Source organism: Macaca mulatta, chromosome 14 (assembly GCF_049350105.2).
Source record: "Macaca mulatta isolate MMU2019108-1 chromosome 14, T2T-MMU8v2.0, whole genome shotgun sequence".
Classification (NCBI taxonomy): Eukaryota; Metazoa; Chordata; class Mammalia; order Primates; family Cercopithecidae; genus Macaca; species Macaca mulatta.
This window is the reverse complement of record NC_133419.1, coordinates 2,564,486-2,577,097: the sequence shown is the minus strand read 5'-3', so window position 1 is coordinate 2,577,097 and position 12,612 is coordinate 2,564,486. Positions and strand designations below refer to the sequence as shown.

The 12,612-nt window shown below is 50.6% G+C and overlaps 1 protein-coding gene across 5 annotated transcripts in view; it reads right to left on the bottom strand.

The window, feature by feature from the left end:
- KCNQ1 (potassium voltage-gated channel subfamily Q member 1) overlaps window positions 1-12,612 on the bottom strand; it is a 402,120-nt gene that overhangs the window by 179,359 nt on the left and 210,149 nt on the right. For all 5 annotated transcript variants that reach the window (XM_028833061.2, XM_028833062.2, XM_077961722.1 and 2 more), the window contains one exon: window positions 9,850-9,970. In XM_028833061.2, the coding sequence (XP_028688894.1) occupies window positions 9,850-9,970 (121 nt within the window). The remainder of the gene's footprint in view (window positions 1-9,849; window positions 9,971-12,612) is intronic.

The following is a 12,612-nucleotide window of genomic DNA, read 5'->3' as shown; positions in this document are numbered from 1 at the left end:
GACTAGCTGCCTGAGGTAGCATAGCAGGGCCCACAGACTGGCTGCCTGGTGCTGCCCACCTCCTCTCCAGGGCTTGGCTCCCTGGGGCCAAAGGCTCAGACCTGTAACCACAGTGGGGTTGCAGGGATTTATTTGGGGGAAGAACCCTGACTGGGTCAGAATGAGTATGTGCATGCATGTATATGTGTGTAGCTCATCCTTGTTCTCTGAAAAGTCCTGCCTACCACCTACTTACCAAGTACCCTCTACTGCCCTTGCAAAGTCATTCCTCTCTGCCTCAGTTTTGCCAGCAGGGCACCACAGGACACTGCTGTGGCAAAGTTTATACTTAGGGTGCAGTGCAGTCTGATTTCGTATGAATGCTCAGTGCCAAGACTTGGGAGATAAGTCAGCCAGAGTCAAAATTAACCTTTGAAAAATCCCTTGAATTGGTCCTAAAAATAATTCCTTTCTCAGATCTTTGTGTATATCCCCTGCTGGGTTGCTCTTCTGCCCGCTAAAGTGGGAGAATCTCTGGGTGGACATCCAGGATACCCTGGGAGAGGCATGCCAGGTGTTCCTTTACTTTTTTCAGGATATTCCCAGTGTCATCTTCAGAGGGAGCCTCTGAGGCTGTAGCCACACGTGGGAAAAGATTACTTATGGAGAAGATCAAAGGCTAAGGGGCTGGGGGATGGTGGAGACGTCTGATTCTGAGGTCAGACCTGGACTCCTGTCTACCTCTGTCTCTCCGCCTTTTATTTTTCTTCCTCCTCTCCCAACAAGGTCCTCTTTCTAAGATGGCACCTCAGGCCTCCCATGGGACCAACCAGGCCTTACAGACTAACTGCCAGACTTCCTCCTGCTGGCCAGTCACTACCAAGGACGTGTGCCTCAGATGCAGCCCCTGCCCATGACACCAGCATTGTCCCTACAGGGCCTACATATCTGAAGCATGAATGCCTAGTCAGGGGATCTGGGGCACCATGAGAAGGCATGAAGCTGGATCTGCCAATTTGCATCCTGGGAGGGCAGGTCAGCCTTGTCCAGGCAATCCAGAAGCCTTCCCAGTGGCCCACTGGCCAGTGAGGACCCTTGACCTCCTTGCGTAGTGGCACCAGGTTTATGATGCACATAGAGGCTGAACTTGAAGAATTCTTATTGCAGAGGGCAGCCACAAGAGCCACTGGTCAGTGCCCAGATAATCTCTGCAGACTGTTCCCCCCCTGCTCCATGGGCCACAGAATCCCTTTGTCTTGTTACTGCTACACTGCCTTCCTACCAATCTTCAGGGTTCATCTCTGCCTCTGCCATGCATATCCAGGCTCCCCCAGAGATTGTGTGTCTGGGAATGTGCCCTGGCTTCTGCTACTCTCTCCCAGTGATACTGGCAAGTCCCTATCCTTCTTGAGGCTTCAATTTCCCCTTCTGTGAGCCGGGAGGACTGGCCCACTAGATGCTCTCTGAGGGACATACCAATGATGTGGGCTGTGTGTCTCAGCCAACAGCAGTATCCCCTTCTAACCCCAACACAAGAAATACACATAGTAGGTGTCTGGTTAATGCTCTTGGAATTTCAGGCTATACTAAGCACCTGAAAGCCACTGAGTCTGAACTCTGCTACCATATTTGAAATTATTTCTCCATTGGGCACCTACGGGTTACCTAGAGACAGGCTACCATGGTCTTCTTCCCTCGCCCGTCATGTGCAGGCTCAAAGGCAGGTGAGCTGCACAGCTCGCCCTGCTCTTCACTCTGCTTGAATGTGGGTGCTGGCCTTGGCAGATGGGCCCAACAGTGATGAGAACAAATGACAGATGCATACTGGGGCACCTGTGACTGCCATGAGGCACAGTCCACTGATTCTGCCTCCAGCCCCCTCCCCAGAGCAGAATAGTGAGTGCTGGGTTTCTGCCTGTACCTCCACGGGCGCCCCAGCAGCTCCTGAACCCCATTCCGAGACTTGAGGTTGTGACTTGGGGACCTCTAGACTTCCCTTCCCTCCACCTAACTCCAGACTGTCCTGAAGCTTGGAACTCACAGGCCTCTAGGCACATCTTATTCAGGACAGCAGCTGACAGCCATATGTTGTGGCCCCATTTGTATCCCACGGTAACTCATGACCTGGCAGTTTCAAAAGCTCTCAGGCCAAATAAGGAATGTCCCTACAGGATCTCCCATCATAAAGAGACATTTTATGCTGGCTAATATTTTCAAGCATTTCCCTGAGTCAGGTATGTGGCTGGATGCCTAACACCATCTCCTCAAAGCCTTACATTAATACTATGAGATATACCCCCAGTGTATACAAGAGGAAACTGAGGCTTATAGAGATTAGGTGACTGCCCCAGTGTCCTGTGGGCAGGATGAAATGACCCAAGCTGGCCAGGGCTCCCTGACAGACCTGGTCCCTGGATTCAGTGAACATACACCAAACCATCAGCTGACAAAGAATGAATCTGACAAGCTGTTCATGACCACCACACTGCAAACTACAGGGCAGGGTAAAAGATATGAAAGTTAACCTAAATAAACAAGGGACACATGGTGCCATGTTTCAGGAGCTCCAATACTATAAGGATATCCATTCTCCCATGCCCATCTAGAGTCTGCTACACCTAGAGGAGACTTTCCATGGCAACTGGCATATGTATGGTGAGGCAGAAACCCTACAAAGACAGCAAAGCCGGTGATGAGGAAGGAGAAGCAGTCAGAGCCAGCAGGACCAGCTGTCAAAACCTGTTAGCAAACTGCAGTGAGAATGAAACATGGCCCTGGCCACAAAGAACAACTTGAATCTGACCAGTGGCACCAAATAGGGTCCAGAAACAGAGCCACATGTAGCCAGTGAGCTGATTGTAAAGACACTGATACGGCAGGGTAGTGGGGAGAGGACAGGCCTTCCCATGCTGGGTGCTGAGCCAGACTGGATATCCAAGTAGGGGAAGAGTGGACCTTGACCTCGGCCTCACATTGGACACAAAAATCAATCCCAGATGGAGTGCAGATCTACATGGGAAAGGTGAGCTAATAAAGCTTTAGAATAAACCAGAATATCTTTATGACCTTGGAGTAGTCAAAGCTTCTTAAATAGGACACAAACAGCCCTATCCAGAGAGGAAATGTTTGATTAACTGGACCACATGAAAATTAAGACCTTCTGTTCATCAAAAGACACCATCAAGAGAGGAAGAAGGCAGCCTGCAGAGGGGGAAGCGATATTTGCAATGTGTGTGTGTGTGTGTGTGTGTGTGTGTGTGAGAGTGTGTGAGTGTGTGTCTCTCTCTGTCTGACAAATGACTCCAGAATATATAGAACCATAAATCAACATAAAACAGGCAGAAGATGTGGGCAATTTATACAGAATGATGTATCTGACTAAATGATAACATGGAAAGGGACTCAAATTCATTAGTCCACAGGTTACTGCAAATTAAAATCACCATTTGATGCTGCTGGACATTCACCATCATGGCTAAAAAGGAAACGGAAAATGCCAAGTGTTAGGATGTGGAGCAGCCAGAATGCTGCCTGTGGGAATGAAAACTGGGATGACTCCTTCGGGAGACTGCTGGGTAGTATTCACTAAGAGTAAACATATGCCCACCCAGGACCCTGCAGCTCCACATATAGGCATATATTCCCCAGGAATGCAACCTGATGCTTACCAAAAGCATGTACAGAATATTCTTAAACAGCAACCTATGCCAGAAACTGCCTGCTGGCCACAGGTGGTAGAATGGATGAATGATGTAAGCCATGCACACAGTGGAGCACCAGACAGCAAGGAGCACAAGGGAGCACTGCTCCCTTCAGCCCCACAGAGAGGCTGCCAGTCATCAAATTGAGTGAGGGACACTGGACACAAAGGTGTATGAGTTGCATCATTCCCACCGCATAAAGGTCAAATGTGGGCAAAGTTGGTCCTTGCTGCTAGAAGTTAGGCTTGTGGTTAATCTCAAGGTCAGTGACAGGAAATGGGAGTCTGAGAGGCTTTCTGGGGGTTCTGTTGCTTCCTCTGGGTGCTGCACACATGGGTCTCAGGGACTGAAGATGCCTCAAGCTGCACATTTGAGACCTGTGTACTAATCTGTGTGTGTGTCACACTTTAACTAAAAGTTTAACATTACCACCCTATAACAGGGTAGCCCAGGTGAGCCCAATTAGAGAGGTGGCTAGTCCTGGACTTCAGGGCTGCTAGGCCCAGTCCCATCCCACTCCCTCACTTAAGGGGACATGGCTCTCAGACTCCTGACTAGGTCACCTCTGTGCTTCAGCCTCTAGATGCTCTGCAGTTCAATCTCCCCTTTCAGGTCTAGGCAGAGCACATAAGAGATCTATATGGGATGTGCCCCCCCACCCTGCCCCGACCCGCTGCCCCTACTGCCAGAAGTGTCTCCATGACAGTATTAGTGCAGTTGTGAAGTCCTTTGCCCTCCAGCCACCTCTGTGGTGTGAATGTTCTCTCTGTCACATCCTCTGACACTACCCGCTTGGCTGAGGACCTGAGCAGCATCGTGGCTGGGAGTTCACAAGTGGAGAGGGCTGAGCCTGGCCAGAGTGCACTGGGGCAGGGTGATTTGGATGGCCCTTCCCTTGCAGAGGAAGTGAGAAGCCTCACTGCTTTCCTCTGGGCCATCCACCTAGACAGTGTGGCCCTCTCCCCATAGCAGCAGCCCTAGAAGGCTAGCCACTTCTTCCTCACATGCTCAGATGGAGGAAGTGAAGTTTGGAAAGGTTAGGGGGCCACGGGGGGCCGCCACAGCTGGGCTGTGATGCAGGCTGGGAGCCAGATTGAGGGCATCTGATTCCCAATCCCATCTCTTTCCCACTGAGCCATTACGCCTCGGTTTTAATTTAATTAGAAGAACATTTAATCCCCCCATGCATTTCAGAGACGGGTTTGAGCCTGGCTGGGGCTATGTGGGGCTCTGACGGGGATCCTATGACTCATGCAGCCCTGCACAGCCCTCCCGGGCGGGCCCCCAGAGGGCTTCCTTGGCACCTCGTGCAGACAGAGGTGGTATGAAGCTTTGCAGAAGACAGGACACTGATCTAGAAAGACAAAATGGTCTCATCTGTTCTTGACAAGCCCCTCACTCATCCTTCTGGACACTGGTCCCAGAATGGCCTTTCTGTCCTTTCCCACCAAAGTTTACAGGGAGAGAAACATGGTGAGGAGCTTAGACACTCACAGAGCTGCAGTGCCTGGTACCCTGGGGTCTGTGGGAGTGGGTCACAGTGGGCCTGGATGTCTCCAAAATGTCCCAGGCCAAGCTGGTCCCATCAAAAGAGCTAGCCCCCTGGTCCATGGAGCCAAATTTGGGGCCACCCTTGTGACGTTTGCCCTTATTTCCAGACGGCACAGACTGGCCCTGTCCTTGCTGACAAATGCAGAATTCAGGAGACATTAGTAGTGATGTGGATGAAAGCCAGGCCACAGCGGCCTTGCTGGAAAAGAGCAACTTGAACGTCTTGGCGTGAGATTCTGCAGGGTCCAGGAGAAAGTTGAAGACATGGAAATTCTAATTAACGCACACGGGGCTGTTTTTGCTCAAGGATTTGCGAAGCTGTCATGTCGCAAGAGGCCAGGCAAGCACATGCTTGCCAGGGAGGCGCTCACAGTCACCTGGTGGGGGTCTCTGCAGCTTTCCCTCTGCCTTTTTTCCACCCCCTCTGCCCAGCCTCAGGGCTCCTGGTCCTCCCCCATGCCCATCTCAATGGGCAGGGTGCTCCCTGAGGGTCCCCCTGGAGAGTGGGACTGGGGGCAGTATCTGTTAACCTCAAGCTGGGGCTTGCCCGTCTTAGATGCCAAAACAGAAGAGACGGGAGCCCTTCAGAGAAACCACATGACTGGGCTGGGCAGAGCCACAGGCTGCAGGGCTTATGGGCCTGTCTTCTTGGTCTGTCTATCTCAGGTATCCATGTGCAACCAATGGGGCAGACGTGTGACTTCCAGGCCAGTCCTGGCTGGCTTGGCAGTTGGGGATGCAGTGTGAGGGAGGATTTCACAAAAATGGTTTAAGCCTCCCAAGGTTGCTGGGAGAAGCTCACCCAGGTCACACCTGCACACAGCCCCCAAGTTCAGAGACGTCGATCCTCAGGCCCCTAGCCCTGTGCCTCAGCACTGGCGCAATGTGCCTGCAGTCCTTGCCTCATCTCAGGCAGGGTTGAATGAGTGGCAATCCTAGTGCTTCTCCGTGCCTGCGGCCTTGGGGGTTCTGGAGAGGAAGAGACCAAGAGGGCTATACATGCCCTACTCCCTCCTGGCACCATTTGAAAGGCTTGGGGAACTGGTACTAAGGGCTTTGAGAGCCAAAGGAGGACACAGCCGTGCAGCCTGAGTGTGTCCTGGCGGGGGTTTGCTGAGCAGACGCTGGAAAGATGAATGGAAATCTGATAGCTGCGGATGAGTGACAAGGGCATTCTAGATGGCAGGTCACCACACGCAAGGCACAGGGATGCACACAGGCTTGGCACCGTCCCCACCTACTGTCGTGCCAGTGACCCTTGGTGAGCAGAGGACAATGAGTGGGTCAGAATCCCAGGAACTCATCCTGGCTCTTGGAGTACAGGGCTCCTCTTCTGTCATGGGGGTTCTCCCCAACTGCCCATGCAGGCTTACTGTTTCTACTTCATGCCTTTCCCTCAGAAGCCCTGTCGCATGGTTCTGGGTGGGAGACACAGGCTCAGGGAGTTTGAGGCTGGCAGGAACTCTCTTGTGCCCCATTGAACCTAGGAAGACAGCTTCTGCCTGAAAGGTGTGTTCGAGGCTGAGTCCTGGCCCCCCAGAGCTGGTTAAGGGTCCTAAGGCTGAGCAGTAAGGCCCACCTATAGGCTGGGGTGCAGCGAAGCCACTCTGTCTCCTGGGTACCCCGTGCCTCATCTTGTTGTGGCTCCCTAGCTTGCATCAGGCCTGCTCACCCCCACCCCACCTCTGGCTAACAGGCCCCGGAAAGAGGAGCTTCGCCCAACCCCAGGGACCTTCCCGTAATCAAGGCTACAGTGACCTCACCTCTCTGGGGCCCTGCGGGCGGGGAGAGCTCGAGATGGAAACAAAATGTGTCTTTATTTATGTTTTTAATTTGAATTCTGGAACTGGCCCAGCATGGTAATACATTTAACATCAGTAAAATGCTGAAGAAAAATGGAAATTTTTTTGGTAACTGCCTCCCACCCACTCTGCCCCCAGTGAGACCCCAGCACACATCCCTGTTCCTTGCACACACCAGGGCGTGTGCCTCTCTTCCCAGTTCAGGGTCCATGGGGCCGGGCTGCCCACAGGAGCTTTGCTGCATCCCTGAGCAGCTGGAGCCAAGTTTAATTATGGGCTTCAGTCACTGGGCAGGCTGTATGGGAGGTGGAGGAATGCAGCCCCAACGCGGGCAGAAGACCTGCACAGCCCCCACACCCCTGCCACCAGGCGGTTTGGGTCCTGAGGAAACAGGGTTCCTACTGCTGCCAGCCTTCCCCCCCAGGTGGAGTGGGGCCTCTACCCAGCCTGTATCCCTGGAGGAGCGTGGGTTCCTAGGCCCTGACACTATATGTGCCCACTCTCCCCTGCAGGCCTCTCTGGAGAGACCGTACCCTGACTCCAACCAGCTCCCCTGACGCCTCAGCCCTGAGTTTTCCCTGACCAGAACACAATGCCTCAAGGTGGCCCCTTTGCAGCAACCTCCTTGTTCTTCCCTCCCCCAGTCCCCTCTTCAGATCCCTCACCCCAAGCGCCATGCCTGGGCTCCTTCCTGCCTTCCCAGGCTGGCTCATATCCAGCAGTCACTTTTGGAACAGTCTACTCTGAGAGAGGCCTTGGTAAGTTCCAGGGTAGGGACCTGGTTGGGTGATGACTGCAGTCTGTGATCTGCCTGGGCCCACTTATCACTGGAGGCCATGGGAGTGCCAACCTGAAAAGGCTGCAGGATCTTGCAGAATGATAATGTGCCAGACCCAGAGTGGGCGGAGAGCTTGGGGATGGGTGTTCAGGTCTCTCAGGCCCTGTCATCCTGGAATGGAACAAGAAACAGCCCAGTGTCCTAGATGACACAGCCACACAGGCTTTGGGTCACCCCTGGGGCAGGTGGGTAACCTCTGGCTCCAGGGAGCTTGGCATGTGCTGATAACAGCACTAGCAGCCCTCACTCCCATAGTGGTGATTTACTGGGCAGCTGCAGGTTTGGCTGTGATCCACATAGTGCCTGGTCTCTCACCACCTTCACCTGCAGGGGCCTTGCAAGACCCAAGAGTTGGTAAGGCCTGGCTGCCCAGCTAGATGGACTGTGGGTGATGGCCCTCTCCTCCCAGTATGACTTTTTGCATGTCTGGAAGCCGGTCTGTGACCAAGAGAACCAAGGTGAGCGAGAGCTCCAACAGGAGGAACAAGCAGCCAGAAGGATGAGAAGGGACAGTCCCTGTCTGAGGGGACAGCCAAGAGGCAATACAGCCACTGCCACCTGTATTGCACACAACATGAGCCACTAAACTCTAACACTGATCACTTTGGAGGTCCGTCACGTCCAGGACTTGGTACAAGCCTTGGCCACAGTGTAAACCATCATTCTGTCTTTTGGTGCTGACCTGTACCTGGGCAGCCCATCTGGCTACCAGCCTGCTCACACCTCTGCTCCTGCCTTTTTACCCAGCCAGGAGGGGCCCAGAAGCTTAGAGCCTATTCTCAGGGTGTCCATGACTAGTCACCTCTGCTTTCCAGTGACCTGCTGGCTCGCTTGGAGCCTCTTCATACCCTACCAACCATGAGGTACTGCCAACCTGTCTGTGAATTGGGGGGGCCTGGAAAGATGGTGGGCAGGTCCCATCTGATCATAATTACCCCTTAAGACAGCTACTCCTTCCCTGGAGGTGGCCTCATTCTGTCTACCCAACCCTGCCAGTTCTCTGGTTACACCTGCAGCCCCCCAGCACCATGGGTCACAATTTCCTTAGTGATTTGCAAGGCCAGGCCTGCACTTGGCTGGCTGCAAAGGCAGGAGTCCCAGGGCCTCACTATGACAAAGACACACATGGCTCAGGACAACCTCCTGACCCTCAGAGAGTCCAAAGAACAAAACACCGTTTAGAAAAACGTTGGTAGAGAGAAGGAGAGTCCCCGCAAGTGGCCCTCAGAAGGGCTGCAAGTGTCACTCACAGATCCTGACACAAAGACATTTATCAAGGGGAATCCCCAATGGGTTGGCAGCCAGAATGGAACTGTGGCCAGAATGGACCTGAGCGCCCCACTGACCCCACTGCATGGGTGTCACCGCTGGGCACCCCAGCGGGGAGCACTGAGTCACATGTCGCAGGGGAATCACACCATGGCCGGGCACCGGGGATTGGCCTGGCCATGCCGTGACGGCGGGGGAGGATGGGCATGCATCCCAGGCCAGCTGTGCCTCAGGGGAAGGCCAACTGGAAGGCGTGGAAAATCAGCCATTTCCTCCACCTGAAGGAGCCCCTGAGGACAGCAGCAGCAACTGGCAGACTGCACCCAGCATCTGCCCCGTGGCTTTGGCCAGGGTTCCACGGGGAAATGCTAAAAAACAAAGTCGTCTGTTTTTTGGGGGGCAGGGGAGGGGGCTCGGGGAGAGAAAAACAATCTCAGACTCTCAAAGCATGAAAACAAGTGGAAAATGATCAGTCTGGTTTTCCATAAGTCAAAACAACAGGATCATGTTCCCAGACTCAGTGGGAAGTGCCCTTGCTCTCCTCTCTTGCCTGGTGCCTCGGTGCTGGGGCCAGGCAGACGGCTAGTGGTGGGCGCTAGGCGAGTAGATAGCACTCTGGCCAGAGGGCAAGCCTTCTCCAGCACCAAGGCTGACTCCTTGAGCACCAGTCCCCTCCAGCCCAGCCCTTCACACACATGTAGGCACTCACTGTGAGATGTGGGTGATGGGTGTCAGCAGAGTCTCCCCTTCCAGGTCCAAGTCCTCAGCGAAGCTGTTGGTTCTCATGAAGTGGGGTGTGCTCACTTCCAGCAGTGTTGGGCTCTTCCTCACTGAGGAGAAAGTGTGGGGAGAGCAGGTTAGGCCTCACACCCAACCTGCCAGTCCCGTGGAGCCAGGCCTGTGAGCTCCCAGGGCCAGGTGAGGAGTGGAGTTTGTGCCTGGAAGCTCCAGCCCTGACAGTCAGTTTTATAGTGGGGTGCTGGGGTGGGTGGGTGTTTAAGATGGCCCCAAAGTTCCTGACATTTCAGTGTCTGAGGAAAGTAAAGGCCAGTGAATCCTCTTCGAGTGGTAACTGTGCCTGGGGCTGTGCTCAGGTGTCAAAGACTCTCCCTACCTCAGGTTCTGAGCCTCTTCCCATGTTTTATTCTTGAGTCAAGAATAAAACAGAGGTGACAAGCACAGGCCTGGTATGGGACAACAGCTCCCACAACCACACATTGTCACACTCATACACTGACGGAGCGGTGGGTCAGGAAAGATGGGGTGATAGGACCTCTGACCCATGAGGAATGGCAAACCTGGGAGGTGGGGGCAGCCACAGAACTCCTTTCTCACAACACGATGCCACATCAACCAGTTGCACCCCCAGTGAGGCACAGGAGTCCCTCCAACAGCTGGTTTCACATTCTGATTCCTGGGCCCACCTCTGCAGCTTTGACACAGGAGCTCAGGATACTGATCCTTATCACTCCCCACTCTCTGTTCACACTATCAGTATTTGCTCTTGGATTATATTTGTCTTCATTTAAATATTTTATTGCAAAAGGATTAAGTACTCATCTGTAGGAAGTGGAATAAATCGAATATTCACAATGGCTTTCTTCCCCCAAGGTCATCAGTGTTAACTGTCAACTATATCCCTAGCCCCCACCCTCTCTGCTCATCCGAGCAGCAGATGCCAGGTGGGAGTTGCTTTTATACACATAGGATGACACTGTTTTTGTCACTCTGTAACATAAGCTCATTTCATTTTTCTCTAGGTATGTAGGCATGGATTTAATGATTTTAGTAGTTGCATAATAGTCCACAGTTTGGATTGGCCACAGCTGACCATTCTGTATATCATGGACATTCAGGCTCTTATAGTTTTAAGCTGCTTAATTATTCAGACTACGATACCATATCCATCTTTATTCTTAAAAGCTGACATATTGGAGCAGGGTGAGAGGGTGTGTCCTTAGTAATTTTAATAAATGTTGCTGGATTGCTTTCCCAAGAAGTTGTAGCAATTCAGGCTCCCCCAGCTTTCCCACATCCATGCCTGAATGAACTGTTGAATGAAGCCCGAATGAAGGTTGTCAGCACCTTTTGCAGGGACTACCAAGCATGGATGAAAACTAAGGCATTGCTGTTATTTCCATCTGTGTTGAATACCTTTTATGGGCTTGGCATCTATTTGGGTTTCCTCTTGCAGAATTGCCTGTTCATATCCTTTGCTCACTTTTGTTTATCACTTTGTAGGAATTTTCTATATATTATAGACATTAACTCCTTGTTATATGAGGCACAAATATCTTCCCCAGTCTATCTGTTTTTTCACCTGAATTATGTTGCTTTTATCCTAGAAAATGTTTTATGTTTTTAAAGTGATACATCTTTTGCTTTATAAAAAAGGAAGGTTTTCCCACATCAGAGTAATACAATTCTCTCTTAAATTTATTCCTAATTTAACTGTTCAAATGTGTTGTATGTATATGTATGTATGTATGTAAAAGTTTTAATGCATTTAGTATTTATGCCTGATGTGACAGATGATCAACAATTAGAAAATGAAAATTTAAAGGGTACTACATACAACCTTACTAAAAAATAAAACGTAAAACCACAAAATGTCTTGAAGAAAACATAAAGAGAAAATCTCCAGGACCTTGGATTTGGCAGTGAATTCTGAAATACGAAACCAAAAGTTTAACTCGCAAGAGAAAAAGAATCAACAAATTGGACTTTATCAAAATTAAAAGCTTTTGCTATGCAACAGACACTGCTAATGGAATGAAAAAGCACAGACTTGGAAAGAATATTTGCACATCACCTATTGGGTCAAGGACTTGCACTCAGAATATATAAAGAATGCTTACAACTTGACAATAAAGTGAACAATCCAATTTTAAAAATGGATTATAAATAAGAACATGAAAAGATATGTAATTAACATAAATATGGAAATGCAAATTAGAATCAAAATGAAATTCCATAAATTAAAAAAAAAATTCAAAACCTGACAATACCAACCACTCTTGAGGATGTGGAACATGTAGAACTCTCATATGTTGCTGGTAGGAATGCAAAATGGCACAGTGACTTTAGGAAATAGTTTAACAATTTCTTATAAAGTTAAACATACACATACCATGTGACCTATCGGTTCCTTTCCCACCCAAGTGAATTGAATTTTTATGTTCACAAAAACTTGTACATAAATGTGTATAGTAACTCTGCTCATAATTACCAAATACTGGAAACAATGAAGATGTCCTTCAACAGGTGAATGGATAAGCAAAATGTGGTATATATTCATGCAATGGAATACCACCCAGCAATAAAAAGAAATGAACTAATGATTTATGCAACAACATGGATGAATCTCAAATGCATTTTGCTAAGCAGTGAAAGAAGCCAGATGCAAAAGAATACATATTATAGAATCCCATTTATGGGACATTCTAGAAAAAACAAAACTACAGGGACATAA